At 29.4% G+C, this 21,448-nt stretch overlaps 3 protein-coding genes across 9 annotated transcripts; 1 reads left to right on the forward strand and 2 right to left on the reverse strand.

Moving 5' to 3' along the window:
* Positions 1-356: 356 nt before the first annotated feature.
* On the reverse strand, positions 357-5,401 carry LOC145191865 (dynein regulatory complex subunit 3-like). 7 transcript variants are annotated; one of them, XR_016449966.1, is made up of 10 exons: positions 5,103-5,401; positions 4,681-4,797; positions 4,204-4,370; positions 3,837-4,103; positions 3,512-3,603; positions 1,353-1,484; positions 1,148-1,218; positions 946-1,069; positions 796-873; positions 357-691 (listed from the first exon to the last, which is right to left on the reverse strand). XR_016449966.1 is itself a non-coding variant. In XM_080069015.2 (10 exons), the coding sequence occupies exons 1-10, from the start codon at positions 5,254-5,256 to the stop codon at positions 527-529; spliced, it is 1,404 nt and encodes a 467-aa protein (XP_079925141.2). In that variant the 5' UTR covers positions 5,257-5,400; the 3' UTR covers positions 357-526. The 7 variants fall into 7 exon arrangements, 5 of the variants coding, with proteins under 5 accessions (XP_079925141.2, XP_079925140.2, XP_089935503.1 ...); XM_080069015.2 differs by having other exon boundaries at positions 3,512-3,640; positions 5,103-5,400; XM_080069014.2 differs by having other exon boundaries at positions 3,359-3,640; positions 5,103-5,400.
* A 330-nt stretch (positions 5,402-5,731) lies between these two features.
* Positions 5,732-8,143, reverse strand: LOC145193464 (autophagy protein 5-like). The gene has a single exon (XM_080070929.2). The coding sequence runs from the start codon at positions 6,759-6,761 to the stop codon at positions 5,937-5,939; it is 825 nt and encodes a 274-aa protein (XP_079927055.2). The 5' UTR covers positions 6,762-8,143; the 3' UTR covers positions 5,732-5,936.
* A 2,789-nt stretch (positions 8,144-10,932) lies between these two features.
* Positions 10,933-13,446, forward strand: LOC145192183 (lysophospholipase D GDPD1-like). The gene is made up of 5 exons (XM_090080367.1): positions 10,933-11,090; positions 11,278-11,513; positions 11,803-11,887; positions 12,000-12,097; positions 12,572-13,446. The coding sequence occupies exons 1-5, from the start codon at positions 11,039-11,041 to the stop codon at positions 13,226-13,228; spliced, it is 1,128 nt and encodes a 375-aa protein (XP_089936493.1). The 5' UTR covers positions 10,933-11,038; the 3' UTR covers positions 13,229-13,446.
* The last annotated feature ends 8,002 nt before the right edge of the window (positions 13,447-21,448 follow it).

The raw sequence follows: 21,448 nt of genomic DNA on the forward strand, positions 1-21,448 counted from the left end.
CTCTTTGATATTTTTCCCCTGTAAAATATATGATCCATTATTCTAAAGAAAATGCAAGAAAAACGAAGAAAAAGTTGGAAATAAGAAAACAATCTTCACAAAAAGTTCGCTGCAGATAAAAATGTACGTCTAATTGTCAGCTCCTTCTTCTTAAACTAAAATGTACGTCTAATTATCAGCTCCTTCTTTAAAACTCCTTTGAAGCTCCTTCTTCTTAAACTTTGAGAGACATAAAAAATGAAGCAAACTCAATTTACTAAGTAAATTAGATGGGTAAGGGGAATCGGTAAAAAATATATGCAAAAAAAAAAAAAAAAAAATGCGGGCGAAAAAATAAACGAGTCAAGAAAACGAAGTTAAATTGTTGTAACTATATTTAAAAAATATCTAACTTTTAAATTCATAAATACTAAATTTTGATTTTGTACATGATTAACAAATTTCTACAAATATATAACTTTAATATTATATTTTTAAAAGGATCAGCTTATTAATATTGAAAATAAAATTTACAATGTTCCCTAGGTTAAAACTCATTTACACCATCAAATGAATCAATTTCATCTCGATAATGATCAAGCAGATAATTGATCTCGCACACACGCAAACGATTGCGTTTTATTTCGTCAGCGTGAACGCTCTCAATCAGATTACGAATATCTGTATTTACACGTGTGACAATGTCGTCTTCCTACAGATCAAAAACAAAAAGGTATCTTATACATCAAAAACTTGACCATGAAATAAAATCTGTTTAATAAGTAAAAGTGACTTTACTTTAAACGAAAAGCATACCTTACAATCGATTTTAAAAACATGGGAATCGTGAGAGGCTGACACAGCATTCATAATCGTGTCTTTATCAACGAAAAGCTAAAAGAAATTAGTTACTTTAACTGACATTCCTAAAGCAGTATGTTAAAAAAAAAACGTTAATTATTTTACAAATTTGATATCCTCCGAGATTTCTACGTCAAGTTCATTCTTCATTAACTTTTCTAGAGTCGTAACGGCGATTTCAGACAATTTTTCGTGATGTTTACTTTCCAGCTCACGTAATTGATTAACACTAAATAAAATAAGTTCAAAAAACAATAAAAGATATTAGAAAATAAAGCATTATTTACACAAAATAGTGAAAAATTACATTTGCTGAACATTTTCAATGAACGCCCCAGCCATATCAAGCATGTTTCTTTCAAAATCTTTGATGGTTTCCTGAGAATATATGATTTTATATATAATCCATCTTTAAATATGAACAATAATGATAATAAAAAGAGATGCAAAGCTGATAATCATAGAAAGATAATACATTTTTTGAAATGGTCTATTCAAAATAAATAAATTACCTCTAATTGATCAACCAACTGTATTTCCAAATTCATCAATACATCCCAAAGCTGGGTGATTGATTCAGAAAGTTCAGTAAGATGCATTTCAACTTTTTCTTGTTCTGTTATGGTAAGCAACTCTGTAAATGTCTGAACAGAATTTTATTTAACATTTATAAAACATAGTGCAAAGTAGAACTTTTTATTCAAATAAAAAACTTAAAACTCTACAAGCTCTCATAGAGATTCTGACATAACTTTAATGATATACATTACATACATACATACATACATACATACATACATACATACATACATACATACATACATACATACATACATACATACATACATACATACATACATACATACATACATACATGTACACTGTCAACTAGATTTAAGACCACTTGAAAAATATGTTTAAGTATATAAATTTTCTAAAACTATATGGAGAAAAAAAAAACTAATAAGATATGCAAAATTGTCTAAAGTTATCAATTTGACCATTGAGTGTTATCTCTGCTTTACTGTTGCTTATTGATTAATTAAATCAATTTTAAATATAAGTTTCTCATACTTAAATATTGCATTTATTTTTTAATTATACAGCTTTTACACCATACACACCACTACAGTCTTCAATTTATTTAAAGTAAACATTACAAAAATAGAGAAAAGTTTGCAAAACAAATGTCAAAAAGTGATCTGCTATTTATTATTACACAATGAAAAAAAATCTGAGTGAACTATTACAGCAATGCGCTCATCTTGTGATACAAGGTTACAGATAAATTAGAGTTCATGATTAATTTCCTAGGTCAGAAATGCCAAATGTTACAACAAGAAAAGAGTAGATTATTGTTGTAAGAAGAGAATAACACAGATAACTCATAGCACCAGAAATTCATGCTTAGGTAAACAAAACTTGGAATAAACCTGTATCACTTATCACATATAAAAAATGTCTACAAAAAATCTAATCTGTTTTGTTGAGCTGCTGTCAGAAAACCATTAATTCAACCTCAAAATTAGAAAAAAGACTAAAATGGAGTCTTATTTACCATGAATGAAGAAGACTTTGAAAAAGTACTTTAAAGTGACAAATTAAAGTTCGAAATATTTGATTCAAAAAGTGCATTTGCCAAAGTAACAAATAAAAGATGCTATAAGAGTGCGTGGTGTCAACCTATCATGGTTTGGGGTTGTTTCTCCAACTCTGGTGTTGCAGATTTAGCAAAAATTGATGGTCTAGTGAAAAAAACAGGATATAATAGAGTTCTTGAAGAAAATGTAGTTTTTATTTTGAACTCCCTAAAGAGTTACAGATTGGCTGAAAAGGTCAATTTTCACTCTTTTTACCATTTTTCTGATTGATTTTTCCTTAAATATTAAACAATTTTGAATTATCTTTTATTAAGTATCTATTGTCATGATTTAACAAGGCTTTTTTCGGCTAGTTAGTGTTCAGCTCTGCTAAAGGATAAATAACCAATCACAGATAGAGAAATTTGATGAGTAGAACTTTTATGGTGCACAGCCTATGGCTACCTCAATCCTAAGTTATCTTGACAAAAGTTTAGTAATTTTTGCTCTGACTGAGCCATATTGTGGCTATAAAATACTCCAACTGATGCTAAATGCAAATAGTCTTAAAAATCTCAGCTTTTATGAAAAGCAAACTCCCAAATTTAGTGTCATGTATAATAGAAAACTTGTGGCTTGTGTTTGACATGCAAGGACATGGAAAACCAGAAGTTAATTGGATGAAGATTCCTTTTGAATTTTGAAAACTAATGATTATCTTAAATTTGAATCAATTAAAGCTCTAAATGTTGTAAATAAGAGATTATCTTTTGTTTTCATAGACCAAATCAATACCTCAATATAATAACTTATTTTATACTTTCCTGCCACTGAAATAATACTTTTTATTTATATAACTTTTTAAAATTTTTTCTTTTTTTATTTCTATAAAAGTTAAGAAATGTAATTTACCAAGGAATTTACCACAATCAAAATACCTGATCTTTTTGTTGCTTAAATTTTTCGATGTGGTTAACACTTTCATTTCGGTTTTGCTCATTAGCATCATGTAAACATGAAAAAAATAACGCAGTCTCTGATCTTCGTTTGGATCTTTCTTCTAAACCAAATTCAAAAAGTTTCTCGCAAACCTTAGTAAAATTTTCCTTGAAAATCTGCAGCAAATCAGCAACGCCCGGCAGTTGAGAAAGATGTGAAACTTCAGTATCTTCAGATAACATATCTTCAAAAAAACATTCAATACCATCAACATATGCTTCCTAACAATTTGTATAAAAACATCATTCAAAAAACCTAAAGATCACTCATAAACTTAACGCATTAATTAAAAGTGTTATATTTAATTTGTATATAAAAGATATTCTATTTATAAAGCATGTTAAACTTCTAGAACTCTACTGTGTTTACTAGTAGAATTAAGATTTTAAAAAATAAATAAATAAATAAATAGCTTACCTGATTTATGATATGTCTGGCTTGGTCATCTTTTGCTTGTTTTAGCTTTTGTTCTAAAACTTCTTCATTACGAACTAACTCATCAATTGCATCTCGATACTTTTCTATAGCTGCTTCTCTTTTGACAGAGTCTACTAACCTATAGTCCAAATAAACTAATGAAGGTAGATGAGCTATAGTGTAAACATGGTAGTCATTATTCTTAGATAATGGGTTACCATCCAAGGTTAGAGCATTCAATCGTTTGAACTTTCGTAAATAAACTAACTAGTAAAAAAGAAAAAAAATCTAGAATGACAAGATCTTCATTTACTCAAAATATAATTGTCATATCATAAATCATTTTAATGTCTAAATTTGATCTTACATTTTCAAGGTTTTGAAGATTATTATTTCCTAATGAAAGAACATTCAAGTTTTCAAGGGTATCCATGTTGTTGATCTCACTTATTCTATTATTAAACAATGTTAAATCTTTTAGCTGTGTTAATTCATCAAGACCTTCGATATATTCAATATTGTTGAAAGACAAATCTAAAATATAAAACTTTATTTCATCTCAGAACACATGTACCTAAAATCTACATTTAAGAGTTACTTATAAGTGTTTTATAAAGCTATTCATGAAAAGGAACATTTTATACAAACATAAAATTATTTACAAATAATAACCCTGTAGTTGGCATAGAGGAACTCTTTAGAAGATCTTTAAAACAAGAATGTTTTAAAAATCTTGCAATTTATTAAAAATGTGTGAGATTTTGTTTCCTTACAAGAACATTTTCCATAAAAGAATATCTATTACAAATAATAACTTTTGCTTTCTATACTTTCTAACACATACCAAGCCATTCTAAATGAATAAGTGTTGACAGTCCTTCAATTTTCTCAATTATGTTATTATCAAGTTGCAACTTGGTCAACCCAGTGAACTCCCACAAATTTTCAATCCGAAGAATATCTAAAGAATTAATCAAACGCTTTGCTCTCAAAGGTTTCCTTAAGAAAAAAAAAAAAAAGAATCTGAATAATTTTACAAAAGAATTCAAAAAACTTTTAAATGCTATATTCTTTAAAAACATTTTTAGAAAATTTTATCAAAGTTATTTTTTTCCAATCCCAAAACTGTAAAGAATAAAAATTTAACCTTTTGGTTGTTAGTGGTGACAAAATAAAGGATGGATGAGTCAATCATTTTCCCTGGATTTCAATACAGAAAGGAAAGAAAATTCCTAAAATTAAACTAAAAAGATTTTTTTGTGTTACTTTTAAAATCCAAAGCCAACTCCTTAACAATTTTGAAGTCAACCTCTTCATTCTTTGCTATTTCACCAGCTTCTCCTTTTGGTCCTTGTTCTCTTACACATTGAATTAGCAACTTCTCACTAATAATAACTGGTTCATTATCAAAGCTGGACATCTTTCTTTACATATTTCATTAAACATTAAAGTTTGTTTTGATTGAAACATTTTAAATCAGTAAACAACAAATTTAAAAAGCAACACTCAAATTTTCAACTAAATTCAAAAACATACAAAAGAAATTTTAAGTTCGAATAAAAAGACGATGAGCATTTATTACTTATACAATGTCAGCTATTTAAAATTGAAACAGTATTTTAAAATTTTCTTAAGAACTTAGCACTTCACAGCAAATTCAAAAAGTTAAAGCATCAGAAGGAAAACATTACTCCAAAGTAAGCTCAGTTCAAGCAGAATACTTAGATGGTAAAAAATCAACTATTTTAAATTTATAAAAAAGCTAAATGTTCAACAACCACAATTTGTTTTTATAAAATAGCCATGATTATAATAAGTTTTTATTGGTCTAATGTTATATATAATTTTTATTATATTTTGATTACATTATTTGAAACTAAAAAAAAAACAACTTAGAAAAAAATATTTGCTCGAATAAAAGAAAATTTACATTCACAATTACAAAACCCAGTCAGCTGTAATTCTTTTTACCAATAAAATAAACCAATGAAACTAATCACACACTACATTGTCAACTATATATATTTAAGATTATATTACACATTTAAAATATTTTACTCAACTAAAAGAAAAGCAGAAAAAAAAGATTGTGGAAACTAATTAAGATCTTAATTCAATTAAGATGATATGCAAAAAGTTATCTGGATGACTAAGGTGTTCACTCATCCATTGCAAAGGAGTATGCAACATTGGTGTTATTCCTTGAACAATTACTTTCCAGTTTTTAGAATAGCTGTTAGGGTCATCTTCATTCAAAACATAAGGAAGAAATGTTTGAAAAAAACTTCCTAATGTGTTCAATTCTCCTTTCTCTGTAACAGATTTGCAGAACTTCATCAACATTGGTTTGTATCTTTGATGTATTCTTATTGGAATACAACGAAATGGTTCACTATTCACTCTTTCCATTAATCGTTTATTGATTGACCAAAACTGATCATAACGATCATTGGAAAGCCCTACCCAGAGTTGTTTGTGGTCATTTCTTTTCATGGCATTTATTACTGCTGAACGATGCTTCAATGAATCTGCTTCTTTTACTGCAGACATAAAATGTGCTTCAACTGCATCTCGACCATGACACTTCATAATTTCTTTCTCAGGAAACTTTTTAAAATGTAGAGTTACAGGCCATGGTAAAACATTTTCTCCATATAAATCATAAAGAACTCCAATAGGATAATGCCACTTAAGTGGTTGCCCATTATATTCTAACCACATTTGATCAATATCATCTTGATTACTTGCTTTTTGAAAATGCCTAAAAACCTTATCTGTCACAAGTGGAAAATAACTCATACGTGGTACAAGTAGGTAACATGGTTCAGGTTGATCCACAGTTGTTATTTCATCAGGACTTATGTTAAAACAAATTGGCAGACGACCTTCCCATACTTCTCTCAACACCTCTTTGTCATCTGCCATAGAGCTTAGTATATATTTATGCAGATACTACATAAACATATACATATATACATACATACATACATACATACATACATACATACATACATACATACATACATACATACATACATACATACATACATACATACATACATATATATATACACATATGTTCACACACATACACATATATACACACACAAACATATACAATCAATGCCAAAAAAACTGACCAAGTTTTTTGCTGAAAAATTGACTTTTTACCATTTACCAAAGCATTTCATATAACTTTAAACCTATATCTTTGCTTTTTGTATATACATTTTATTTTAGTTTCATATATCCTTTTTTTTTTAATCTTAAATATTAAATATGTTAATTCCTTTGTTCTTTTCTCAATAAGAACCACTCAAGTATAAATATAAACTTTATGTGGGCAGGGTTCACCTATCTCTAACCCTGTACATATATAAAATCAGATACGTATTTATGATGCAATATGCTAGTTTATGACTTTTTAGATTAGATATATTAAAACATAATATGAAGATAAAAAAGGTCCTGAATGACATTAATAAAGAAAGAATTGATGTCATCATTTACAGTAATTCATAGCGATATTGAGAGCAAGATTGGATGAGTAAAGAATACCATTACTAATTTTTTAAAGAAGTATTAAGATACATGAAAAGCAGCCCATCAATCTGGATAGAAAGAAAAAGAAAAAGAAAAACTATGGAAAAGAGAAATAGATGTATTATCCTAACTGCTCTTTAAAATTGAATAACTGCCTACAAAATAATGATCTTAAGCACACCACAAAACAAAACAAAGCATATGTTAAAAATAACATGTTTACCTTGAATTTGTAGCCAAGTCACTAAACCTAAATTTAATTGAAAACCTTTGGTCAATACTCAATGATAAAATTTAAAAAAAGAGTGTGTAATGATGAAGCTTGTCTTTTCAATTGCATTCAAGAGGCATGGAATAGCTAAGAAAAATTACTACCAACATGTCTTTTTAATAGTATGCCTCAGAGAATTGAAGCAGTTTTCATTGCAAAAGTTGCTAATGACTAAGAACTAGCTTAAGAGATTTTAATCCCAAGAAAATAACTCAATCAAAATAATAATACAATATAATATCTTTGCCAACAATTATCTTGCATAATTTATATTTGTAGCTGTACAACATACTTTTTTTTTTATTGGTTAAACTAATATTGCATTATAAAATGTGTTTTTTGCTTTGATGCTGACTTTCTTCAAAAAACAACTTGGTGCTTTTTTTTCTTTTTAGTATTTTTCAACTGATTCTTGTGTATAAGCATGATCTTTACATATTCATATTTTAAATAAAACCACTCAGTTAATACTTTTTCTTATTTTTTTTTTTTAAATTTTACTTAATTTAAAAAAAAAAAAATACTTGACTGTTTTTTTTTTTGGCATTGACTGTATGCATTTATCTCAGTGTCCCAAAAAATGCAAATGATGTGCAGCAAATGAAAATCTTTGTGTTTTGCAAATTCATACCAACTTTGTTAAAAAATGCTTTTTGTTTTGGATTTCAAAGTAAATAGATTTGAAAAAACACAAATACATATTCAGATACTATTATACTTTTAGGATACTATTAAATACATAACTTATATTATTTAGGAAATGAGTTACTCTTATAATTAGTTCCAGCTTTGTTTCATTTTAATAATAAATTGACACACGATGAAAATTAGGTGTGTTTGTTTGTGTGTGTGTGTGTGTGTGTGTGTGTGTGTGTGTGTGTGTGTGTGTGTGTGTGTGTGTGTGTGTGTGTGTGTGTGTGTGTGTGTGTGTAACTGTTCCAAAATTACTGCTACTACTACAATTACTACTGTCAGCTGTTGCTCTTTACTCTAGTTTAAGTTCTCTCTATATTTACATTTATTTGCCGTTTTTTCGCATACTTAAGTCTCGTTTCCAGCTGCGTAGCTAGGGGAAGAAAGGAGACAACCGCCCCGAGCGCGGCTTTATTGAATGCATTTTTTACAATAAAATTATGAAAAAAATTTCTTCATGTTTGTGTAATGTTATCGGAAATGTATTGGGTAGAACTAGTTTAGAAAAACATAACTTTTTCGTTTTTTGTTTTTTTTTAAACTAGTGCTTCAATTTTTGCTGCTGCAGCAGAATTTACACATCAGGATCGCCATTTTTTAGAGGACTCTTATCAGTGAAATTTCAAAAAATCAAGATTCATTATTTCCAGTTACAAAAAATGAAACTGAATTTAAAAAATTAAAATTTTTTCGTTTTGACCTCTCAATAAGACTAATAATGACAAATAAAGTAAGACACTTTTTAGCTAAACATGGTCCAGAAAAATACAACAAAGATACTCTTTCGGTTTCAGGCCCAATCTCTGATAATCAACCTTTCATGATAGTTTGGTATCAGAATAGTATCTCAATTGATAAAAAAAGGTTGTGGATACAATAAAGCATTTCAAAAAAGACTATGAAACCGCTCCTGGCGCGTGTTTAGCGCGTGTTTAGCTTGCTAGGATTCTTATCAAGAAAAATTTTTTGTCAAGAATCTTGGCGAGCTCTCTGGACAAGAATTTGAAATCTGTTAAGGAGCAATGTATTTAAATTTAATCAGGATTCGCTTCTGCAATAACATAGTTTTACAAACTCCATATTCCAAAAAAAAAAAGTTTTACAAACTCCATATTCAAAAACTGTGTTAAAAGTTTTTAACATTGAAAAAAACGCAAATGATAAAATTACTCATTTACAAAATAATATATATATATATTTTTTGCAGCTCTTCACTTTATTATGTGTATTTGAAGCCAGTCTTGGATTCTTGCAATAAATGAGCATCTGCATGGGTTGTTTTAATTCTCTCGTCTCAATTCTTCCCATGCTTTTTCTGCGCTAGTTCTCTACTATACATTCTGTTTTTGTTTCACATGTGCCTTGGTTCTATCAACTGTTATTTGCCGTTTAATCTTCAACTCATAATTTTAACAGTAAAGTCTAGTAACTAAGTCTTTCTTAAAGAAGAAATATGAGTACCAATTAATATTTCTCTTCAAATATTCTTGCCCAAAATTCTTTCCAGCAATGGCTGCAAGTGGCTTTTGCCCGACGCTTGGCGATGGAAGTCACAGGAGGCGAAGGCACATGAGACGGAAACTAGAACATTATATCGGCAAAAAACGTTTGGGAGACAATACCCAGTTGCTTTCGCCTCTAAAAATGTTACCCTTTTGACAGAATGTCAAAAATTGGTAATTTGACATTCAAATGTAAAATTGACCAGCGGCAAAAAAATCCAGTTTAAAACAACCTGACTTCCGCAAACGCCTGTAATTTTTATACTATTATTAGCCATCAATAAAAAGACGCGCGCAATGGAAAAATCTTCATTACTTATTTAGATCTCTAAATTTTTGTGAAACAAATTACATTCAAATAAAACTTGACATAATTTAATAGCAAAATCTAAAAATCCTAACAAAATTTAGGCAATTAAATATTCTTTGATATCGTAATTTTTGTACCGTAAAAAAGGGTTACTTTGTACCACTTTTGCTGTACTAAATATTTTTTTACAAAACCCTTAGTCGTTTTAATGATGCTATTTGGTCCAATCAGGAGGAATAATAAAACCATGAAGGACAAATATTTAAAAGACAACTCTGATTGAATATTTGCTTCAGTGTTATGTGAGGGTTTTTTTATTTCAGTGTTACATTGGTCCCGATTTATACAAAATAAAAGCAGCAATACTGATAAGAAAAAAAAAATAGGAAAATGTCAATGTAAAAAAGTTAATTTGAGAAAGCAAAAAAATTAGAGCGCAATTTTTTGAAAATATTTTTCGGCCGCATGACGTTTTGGGTGGCTAAGCTTTCAACGGCTCGTATTAATTTCTCTCGATATGGTGACATAAAAAATTGCTATTGATGATTTTAGAATTATTCGTTCAAATTTTCCAGAAAAAGTTTCGTGTTCAGGTGTACACTTAGTAAAATAAAAACCAATAGAATTTTTTTTTAACATCCACAGAATGTTGTGATAAAAATTAGCATAAATAAAAAAACCAAAAAACGAAATCAAAGTTTATTCTTGGTGAAAAACACGCCAAATAATCAACCAAACAGAAATTTGATACGGAAGTACAAAGCTGTTATTTTTATCTTGTCGTGTTTGCTTTGAAATGCTTTTCAGTTAAATAAAAATTCAAGTTGCTACTTATTATGTTCATTTTATCTGCAGAACAAAATAACTTGCTGCAAACAAAAACATGCATACGATATTTTTAACTTTGGCTTTACTAGGAATAAGTACAGCGAATAGTAAGTAAATAAAAGGAAGTTATCAGTTTTGATAAACATCATTATATATTTTTTATATATTAAACATTATTATAAACATTATTATATTATTATAAACATTATTAATAAAATAAAGTTAAACGCTTAGTTTTCACAAGAATCTTAAGAAAAATGTGCTTTAAATTTCGCTAAAAGTTATTTTTTGAAGGTCAGATTCCGAAGAGTTGTCCGCAGACTTCTTTTGCAAGAATTCCTGATAATCACCTGTATCATAGGAAGAGTAAACCGGTTTACATCGCGCATCGCGGCCAACCGAGGGCTTTTTTGGAAAACACTTTGGAAGGAATAAAAAGCACAGTTGAATTGAAAGCTGACGGCTACGAGCTGGACATATTCCTAACGAAAGATGACCAGCTTGTAGTTTTTCATTACGAAAATACCTTGGTGAGTTAAACTTGATAGAAGAAAGAAAAAAAGAATTACAAAAGGTGTGAATATTTTTTCTAAGAAATTATCGCTGCCATCGATGCATCTGCTTTTGGATAATCTAGGATAGAAGTCGGAAAAACTTAGCAGAATGTCTGGAAAAATAGCAGAGTGGTGGTATCAAATAACAACCAAATACATAATGTCTTATTGTTATTACTAGTTAAATTACTAAATAATAATATCTTATTTAACAATAAAAACAAGTTCAATGCAGTTTTTTATTTTTAATGTTTATTTATTATAGATTTTATCGGGTGTCAGCAAAAATGTGTCGGATTGTACCTACGATGAATTATTGCAACTCAACCTCACCGCTAATGTTACTAGAGGTGAATTTTTTCAAGAGTCAAAAGCTCTTTTAAAATTACTTAGAAATCGTTTCCAAAAGTTTTCACTTTTTTTTTGTAACTATGCATTTGAAAGTCTGGTTTTTTTAATTAGGTGGGAAAGAATATCGATTCAAGGGAACCAGCAAGATACCTTTACTCAAAGAAGTCTTAAAAGAAATGAAAAATACAGATTTATTGCATGTCTTAGAGGTAGCCAATAACATCGATCGTTTAGAGACAAAATACAAAAAAATGTAGTTTTGCCTCATTACACATTTTTTTTGATCATTTTTTTGTCATTTTTTTAATGATAAATTTCAGAAGAGGTTTAGGCATTAGGTTCATTGTGTCTCTGAAGTTATTTTCAGCTTATTATTTTGACGTTTCATTTTACTTTGCAATGAAACATGAAAGCATGACGTATTCATTTTGCACATTAGAAAGCAAGTTTTACATTTGTAGTTTTTTTGATAAATTTCGGCGAACTTTGAATGTAGCATAAAAAATTTGAAATAAGATTTAATACTTTGTTGGTGTAATATGGCTATAAGGCGATTTGTGTATATCATACATATGTACGTAAGATATAAAGGTGCTTATCTTACAAAGATAAGATATTATACCATATATTATCATATCATATCAAATTGTATTATAAATATATATTTATATGCATATGTCTAGATGAAGCCAGAATATGTTGATAAAGGTGATAACGCACAAAGCGCAAAAATTGGTAAAAAGCTTGCTGAACTAGTGACCGAAATGCAGTTGGTTGAGCGATCTATTTTGATTTCCTTTGATTACCGTAAAATTCACGCAGCAAAACTGGAAAATCCAAATCTTGTTGTTGGAAATTTGTTTATGGGTGAATTCTCAACTATTCCAAAAAGTTCATGGAAGTTGGATATGTTTCCTGAATTAACGCAATGCTTCTTCGACGCACCAAACGAAACACTAGAGTTTTATAAGTTTTTGGTTGAAAGTGGAGTTTTGTCCAATGCGACTGGGGCATCGTTATTTTTAGCCGGCCTAAATGTCTATGAAGAGAGACAAATACCGAACAATACATTAGCAATGTTGAAGAAAAACTACCGAAAAGATGTTAATTCAGGATTTTATACAGCTTATAGTATGTACAACACTGAAGAACAGAACTTGGTTCAACAACCAAAATATAAAAGCTTGGTTTATCAAGGAGCGGAAGTTTTAATCACAGACGATGTCGGCAGGTTGCGTGAGTTTCTCATAAGTACGTCGTCAGCAACCAAGCAGTACACGGCTTTTTCTAGCTTGATTGCTTTTCTTGCTTTCGCTTGGATCGAAATTGATACTATATAATCAAATTTAATTAAAGTTAAATGCAGGCATCCCTAGGTACAAATCATTGCTTGTAAATTATTATTTTTTAATTTTAGTTTTTTAGGTCCTCGTCGTATTTAAAGTTCAAAAAATGCATTTTTTTGTTATGCATAATTGATTTTAAGAATAATTTAAAGTCTTTTGTTTGCTATGTCTTTTTACATCTATGACGAATTTTTTTAAATAATGAAACAATAAGAAATATTATTGTATATAATTGGCCTAAATCCTTTTTTTAACTTGAAAATTGTCAAGGTGAAAAAAAAAGCTATTGGTAATCTCAAATTAAATGTTATAAATTCTTTAAATAGTGGTTTAAACAATTGAAATTAATTTCAATTAAAAATAATATAAATTTATTTGTAAGAGTGATGAATGTCTTGTGACTATGTACAGAATTTATAAAATTTATACAAGAGAGGTGATATAAAATTTATATAGCGTGACACGTTGCAATATAATGCTTTAATTATAAGTAAAAGTTAATATTATAAAAATGTTCACCAGTAAAATTGTAAAATGTTCACCAGTAAAATTGTAAAATGTTCACCATTAAACGTTAAAAACTTATCTTCAAATTAGAAGGACTCTAACTGTTGCAATAAAAATCTTTTTTTTTTCAAGAAGTGCGATATTATTTTATGGGTATACTTGAGCTTCTTCCAAAAAGATCTTCCTTGGTAACTCTATCAAAGGAAAACCTCTTTTACCTAACCACTAAATACAACCTGCCAAAATCAAACCTTGTGATAGCATCTACCATCAAGTACATCGATATCAATGGTTTCAGTAGTTTCCAAGTTACTATCAGTCCTGGTTTTTATTATCAAAACTGGTTTATGGAATCTTAGGTTTTAGTCTTATTTAGCCAACTTTTTTTAAATGCTTCATCGTAGTGTACAAACCGATCTCTTTATTTCTTACACTTTTACAGTTCCATAAAAATCAGAAGAGTAATCATTCCCTCATTACAAAAACGTAGTTTGTCTGATGTGCAATCAACTGTAGTTTAATTTAAACTAGTCACATTCCTATTAGAGTTTCGGCTGAAAGCTGTTGAGAAAGTAGGCCGTGTTGACATCGAAATCTTTTGAACGTACATTGTTTTATGCATAAAACGTCGATTAATTTACACTATAGTTTTAGTCAAGAAACCAACCATTGTTAACAAAAAAATTTGTGATATTCATCCAAGTGCATTAGACATTTGTAAATTCCCATTTCAGATCCAATAATCCGACTCGTATCTATCAGAAAGACATTTGATGTGTTAAGACAATTATGCGTTAAGGATGGAAGAGAAAGCAAATCAGTGTCAGACATCGAAGAACATCTAAAAAAATTTGGTAAATATTATACAAGAGATTACGGACAGACTGTATTTTGCGGGACTAAAACACTTGCAGAGCAAGTGTTTTAGTCCCACAAAATACAGTCTGTCCGAAAAAAACAAAGCTCCACCACATGAGACTTATTGCTTCAACGGCAATATACAGAAGTTGTTTTTTTTAACTACGTTTGTATCATTCATCTCTTTGGGTTACGCACCTTACACATTATAAAACTATGTTGACTGTGTGTAAGTCAATGAATTTATTACTTTCTCATCAAACATGGTAATGTCAATTTTAAAAGTAACGGTTGTAGTAACCAGCATTTTTCAAATCTGCTGAGAAAGGCTTTAGCTGACTTACTTGATTAAGAAGATCAATTTCTTCTTCTTTACACAGTTGTAGTTTCTCTTTTTTTATATTGTAGGTGAAGAGATCTACAAAAAAGACTTTTATTTTCTTTATAAACAACGTACTGCACCTCTGATTTCATTGGACAGGTTTTTTCTTCTCTAAATTTCTTAGGTATATTTTCGTTTTTTCACTTGAAAAGTAGTTAGAAAAGTAAAAACTAATTATGAACATATATTAGACAGAGGTATAAACTTAAAAAGATTATAAAACGCGCCGTTTTTTCCCGTGTGGTTTTCAACGTTTTGAGTGTTGAAGAAGGCTAAATTTCCTTGTACAGTAGAGGAATAACGAGGCATAGATTCATTGTGCCCCATTTGCTCTAACATATTGTAAAACTATCTTCTTTGGGTGTCACTTTATTATAATTAAGGGAACTCATATTTGTCTTTTGAAACAACTTTATTTGCAATAATTATCCATAATATTAAATTTGATAAAGTTAAAACCAAAAACCTCCAATTTTTGATAAAGAGTAATATCGGAAATACTTAAAGTTGAAGGTCAAGATGTTGGGATTATTTCTAACTATTTCTTAAGTTAGCTAAAAATATGAAAATTATTCAGTACCTGTGCTTCTACTATTCTTTAGCTCAAAAGTTTTAGCCATGTAAATATACTTTAAATTCACAATAATATGCAGTCATAAATTTTTTTCTAAATTATGCAGGTACATAACTATTCTATTATGAATTTCAGGAATTTTTCTCTAATCCTTTTCTGATGTAAGAAAAATACTGGGTGGCTACAATTACTGCGCACCATTTTATAAATTTTCCGCCAAAATTTGTAGACGTCTGTTGATGTAATTTTTCATTTAAATTTTGTAACTTAATTTAAATTTCACTGAAAAATGAAATAATAGATGAAATAAATGAAATAAACATACAAAAATAAATTTTTAAGGAAAAAGAGAAGCTGTATTGGCAATGTTAGAAGCCCAAAAACAACCTGTGGACATTGTCAGGATACTAAAAATTTCAAAATCAACTGTTTTTCAAGATAAAAAGTAATAATGAATCATATAGACAACCTCTGAAGCCTAGAAAACAGCAAAAGTGTAAAATGAGAACTCCAGGGCTGATTCGAAAAGTTAGAAACAAGATCGTCTACAACCCAGTGAAGTCAATCAGAAAGATGACCAAGGAGCTCAAGGATTCTAAAGACACTATCAGAAATGGTGTCAAAATTGACCTGAAGGCTAAGTGAAAGACCAGAACAAGAAATCAACTCTAGACAGAGAGGTTGAAGACTCTCAGGCACAACAGATGCAAGAAAATCCTGAGTTTTCTGAAAAATCCAGGTCAGTTCTTCTTTTTTCTGTTGAGAAATACTTCACAGTTGACAAGATTTTTTATAAAAGAATTGACTGTTACATCTCAACAAAACCTGCTAGGGATGTCTCAGAACCTATCAGGAATGTTGGGCATCAGGAATGTTAGGCAATCCACAAATCAACCCAAATTTTAAATTCATTGTAAGAACCGAAATGCTGGTCAGCCAGACCATGCGCCATTGATCGGAAAAGATGGTGATCAGATGGAACAACGTCAGGAAAGTACGGCGGATGTGGTAGAACTTCGCATTTAAGCATTTCCAAATACGTTTCCAAGTAACGATGAGGTGATTTTCACGAATGTTTTAATACAAGTAAAACAAAAAAGTAATAATTGAGCATGAATATTAAAAACAAAACAAAGTATATCTTCTTTATAGTTCTGTGAGGAGGGGAAAAGATAAATTGTAAACATTATCATTAAGTTTTACCCGACTCAAGCATGTAACATTCGAACGAAGAAAAGAGCGAGTCAACCAACAAAAAAATTACGCACGGAGACTTATTGAATTTGTCATATAAATAAACGATACAGCAAAAAGAAAAGTAAAAACAACAACAACCAAGAAAAGATGTATGCACAGAGACTTATTGAATTTGTCATATGAATAAGATGATAAAGCGAAAAGAAAAGTAAAAAGTAACAACAACCAAGAAAAGACGATAAAAAACGATATACCGAAAAGAAAAGTAAAAAAACAACAACAACCAAGAAAAAATGTATGCACGGAGACTTATTCAGCCTGTCATATAAATAAATGATGAATAAGTAACAAAACCGTAAACAACTGAAAACTATAAAAAGCTCAAAAAGAAAAAGAAGAAGAGGAAAAAGAGGGGAAAAGTAAGAGATAAGAAGAGAAAAGAGATTTAAAAGAAGATTTTATGAGAAAAGAATTTTAAAGAGATTTAAAAGAAGATTTTGTGAGAAAAGAGTTTTAAAGAGATTTAAAAGAAGATTTTTAAGAGATTTAAAAAGAGAATTAAAGAGAATTTTATGAGAAGTAATTATGAAGATTTTATGAAGAGAGATTTTATGAGAAGAATTAGTAAGAAAAGAAATTTCAGTAACTTTGAATAAGCGTTATTATCTTTATTGATACTTGCATGAGTTAATATTAAGAGAATATATATATTGATGAGAATATTTGAGAATATTTATTAAGAAAAATAAGTAAGAGAAGAAGAACCAGTAGTAAATATTTTTGTTTGCATTTCGATTATTAATATTATTGTTGTTATTACTATATGCGTTAAATACTGTTATTTAAAAGTTTGATGCCCTAACTGCTCACCTAATATATCACCTGAGGGACCGAACATAGAAAAAATTTAATAAAACCCCCACACACCCTCAACCTTGTTCCCAACCTCCATATACCTTTCTACAACCCAAACCTAGCCCTTTCCTAACCAAGTACTTCCCAACCAAGTACTAGCCCTTTCCTAACCAAGTACAACCTTGTCCTCAACCTCCATATACCTAAGCCAAACAGCACCAACCCAAACCTTCCCCTTACCCCTTTCCACCAAATATTAATATTAAATCAAATAAATAAATAAGTAAAGAAAATAAATAAATAAAATCCACCGCCCTCACAGTTCTTAGAAAAGTTTGAGCGAGTAATTTGGTTTGAACTTTCACTTTTAAATAACCATTAAAAAATTCGTCGCATGATCTTAAGAATTGCTGGATTTTGAGAAAATACAATCACAAAACAAGCTAAAAGTGTTCAAAATACAGTTTTTCTTTCAAAATATCCAATTTTAATTAAATGAAACATTTCGTGTCTTTAAGATCTTACTTAAACCATTCAGCTTTTATTGGTTTGATCTGTTGAATGTGTATTAAATGCGTATTAAAATCCGTTGTAAACAAAAATAGTTGAATAAAATTATACTCTTCCCTTAAAGAATCTTTTTAATTTTTTTTTTCTTTTGGTATACTTTTACGCTCATGCTTTCACTTCACTTGACTTTTTCACTTGACAACACCAAAAAGAAAAAAACTCCTGTATTTGTGTTTTGCTTCGTGTATTACTTAAAAAAACTTACAAGAACTCACAAGCCAGTTTTTATAAATCTTTCTCTTAAACTTCCATTTTTATCACAAAATTTTTCCCTTTTTATTTTATCGTCTACTAAGATAAGTTTACGGAACCAACAACTTGGTAAATAATTAAAAGTATACAAATCAAATCATTGTAAATATCCTGGGAAAATAATTTGTTAATAATATTCTTAATTCTTTATTATGGCTGAAAAAAAGAATGTTTTTGAAATAAAGTAGCAATTTTCTATCAGTTGATAAATATATTTTTTTCGAAACCAAAATTTATATCGCTCAATTAACTTGACTGAGCACTTGTTATCTCTGTTTGAAACCCTCTCAGGTGGAGGGGGGGGCTCACAGTGTTGCCTGATAACTAATCCACTTCAAAAGATTTGTCAGACCTGAGGTGCATACAAATATCACCCTCCCAGCCCAGCTTTTTCAAAAATAATAAAGCAAACCTTTTGCCTTTTTTTTATTCTTTTATTTATTTTGTTTAATATGTATTATTTTTATTTTTTTTTTATTTAAAGTTTTGATTGTTTTACAGTCAGTATCAAACTTTTTTTACTACTTCCAGCATTTTTTTACTTCCACCATTTTTTTACTTCCACCATTTTTCCAAAACCAACAACTTGCACCTGTCCTTTTCTACATTTCTAAGATTTTTCTACACTGTACTATTTTTATTAGTTTCTATTTTTTTCATATGAACCATGCTAATCTTAAAATTACCTCCATTTACCCCCTGAAATTACTTTAAATGGTTTTCATTTTTAAACGAAAATTTTTTTTGATGTAGTTTGAAATCTATCGATGAATTTTGATTCAGTATAATATAAAACAAATAAAAAATTGAAAAGTGCTTTTAGGAACCATACCCTAGGAGGGATTAAGGGGATCGTTTCGAACACCACAAAATCATGCCCATGCCCCTGCCCCTGTATTTTGATTTTCAGAGATGCTTGTGATTTATCAATTTTTTCTTATTAAGTATTTAAAAAAGTTTGTTTAACATTTAAATTCACAAATTCACAAATTTTCATTACTTTTTCTTTACTTTTTTATTGAGATTAAAACGAAGCAAAGCAACCTTTAATTATCAACAATTAGTAAAAGCTAGCGGTTGCTAATTGTCAACAGTTGCATAATAACTCTTCACACGCGTTGACATACGAACTGAAAGCATGTTTGCGGCCATTATATTGACATTTTCATTGATATGGCCGATATATCATGCTAATGTTATCAATCCGTATCAGAAGTTTTTATTTGAAGCATTCATTTAAAATGCCAAAACATGCAAAAGAACATGTTGATTTAAGCACAAATGGCTCAGGGAGCACCTAAGCTTTGAAAAACTTTTGGTCCAAAGCAACTCGCTGTCCCTGTCGGAAAGACTGAGGTTAAGGAACCTTTCTTTTCTTTAGATAAATTGAACAAAATTCAATTAAAACAACATGCCAGGTAAGTTTTTCGTTGCTTAAAAATTTTGTTATGAGTTTAAAGCCAATTTTTGTGATAACTTCATTATGATTTCTAAGAAATCGCAACATGTTTTAAGTTGCACAATTTCTGAGAAGTAAAGCAGGAGGGAAAAGTGTGAAATCTGGTTTCAATATTAAACTGATTGAGAACAACAAAATGATTGGAAAACTATTCAATGATGATAAACTCCCATAGCTATTAGAATTAAATGAAAGCAAAGTTTCCTTTAATTCTAATAGCAGTGGGAGTTTATAAGGTAAGTGAACTATCAACAAAAAAATTTTTTTCTGATTACTAGATTGCAATCTGTATCATTCATTTGGATTTTTCATGGATGTATAGTTAGAAGAAAAAGATACTCCTATTGTGTATTGTAATCACATTGAAGTGCTTGTAGCAATGGTACTTCATCACAGAAGTCAAGGAACAAATGATGTTGACATCATATTAGGTGTAGATGGAGGGCAGGGATTTCTTAACGTTACTCTGTCAATAAACCTAAAACCAGAGTTAAAAAATAATAAAATTCCAGAGAAACTGAGCAAGTGTGACGGATATGCGTAAAAAGATTTTAAAAGATTCAAGTGCCAGCAAAAGTATTATATTGGCCATTTTCCCTTCATTGAACGAAAAATACCATAATTTACGGTTAATTTTGAATAAGTTGAACATTTTATCCTTAGATTACAAAGTATCTGAAAATATAAAGGTTTTGCTTCAAATGGTTGGAAAATAAACAGCAACATCAAATAGCACGCTTGTCCGTATTGCATGACATCATCTCCTGACTTTCAAAAAGCTGCTAATTATACTTTAGAATCTTGGTGTAGATTGTACAACCATTGGGTGGCTGATGGTGCAAATTTAAAAAAAGCAAAAATGTACACAAATGTTGTTAATTCCCCTTTATTAACAGGCGACAAAAACAAAAAAATGTTAGAATCTACATATACTGCTAAGTGCTGAAGACAAAATTTTAAAAGATATTTAAAAAAACTTATTTGAAAACAAGAAGTCTGGGTTACATTTTGTTAACCAATATCTGTCTCAGATAAACATCTGCAGAGTGTCCTACCAAGGACAGCATCGTTTGGAAGGCAATGCTTGCAATAAATTGCTTAAAAACATAGACAGCTTTAAACTGTTTTTTTCAGGAGTCTAGTCTTTAAGTTTCCGCTGCCAAATACATTAAGGTACTTAGAGATTTTGAAAAAATATTGCGTGGTTGTTTTGGAAAATCATTAAGCTCCATGTCAAAGGTTTAGAGGAGTTATCTACGAGCTATGGAAATCTAAGGGCTTTAATTCATTTGAAGGAACTCATTGCTGAGCAACATATTATTGAATTCATCGATATGAAAGATGGAGTCTTCGGTATGATTAAAAACTTTTAAGTTTGATAAAAAAACAATTTATAATATTACTAATTAAATACTCTATTTCAACAGTTGAATCAAAAAAAATTTGCATAAATTAAGACGAATATTAATAAATAAACTTGCATTTCTTTCGCACTTTTTATATTCTATAGGCTTAGGTTATTGGATGAACAAGCTCTCGAATCCATTGATCAAGATTTAA

The sequence above is a fragment of the Hydra viridissima genome, unplaced genomic scaffold (assembly GCF_058129835.1).
Source record: "Hydra viridissima isolate aposymbiotic clone 2 unplaced genomic scaffold, HvirCarnegie_v1 scaffold_2, whole genome shotgun sequence".
NCBI lineage: Eukaryota > Metazoa > Cnidaria > Hydrozoa > Anthoathecata > Hydridae > Hydra > Hydra viridissima.

What these genes read in the sequence shown, in the direction of transcription:
- LOC145191865 (XM_080069014.2), bottom strand. Translation starts at nt 5,256, where the DNA reads ATGTCCAGCTTTGATAATGAACCAGTTATTATTAGTGAGAAGTTGCTA. An exon ending in ATCTTCAAAACCTTGAAAAT is followed by an intron (nt 4,104 to 4,203) that starts GTAAGATCAAAT and finishes CTTTTTTACTAG; the next exon opens with TTAGTTTATTTACGAAAGTT. An exon ending in ATTGAAAATGTTCAGCAAAT is followed by an intron (nt 1,070 to 1,147) that starts GTAATTTTTCAC and finishes TATTTTATTTAG; the next exon opens with TGTTAATCAATTACGTGAGC.
- LOC145193464 (XM_080070929.2), bottom strand. Translation starts at nt 6,761, where the DNA reads ATGGCAGATGACAAAGAGGTGTTGAGAGAAGTATGGGAAGGTCGTCTG.
- LOC145192183 (XM_090080367.1), top strand. Translation starts at nt 11,039, where the DNA reads ATGCATACGATATTTTTAACTTTGGCTTTACTAGGAATAAGTACAGCG. An exon ending in AGGAATAAGTACAGCGAATA is followed by an intron (nt 11,091 to 11,277) that starts GTAAGTAAATAA and finishes TATTTTTTGAAG; the next exon opens with GTCAGATTCCGAAGAGTTGT. An exon ending in ATTTATTGCATGTCTTAGAG is followed by an intron (nt 12,098 to 12,571) that starts GTAGCCAATAAC and finishes GCATATGTCTAG; the next exon opens with ATGAAGCCAGAATATGTTGA.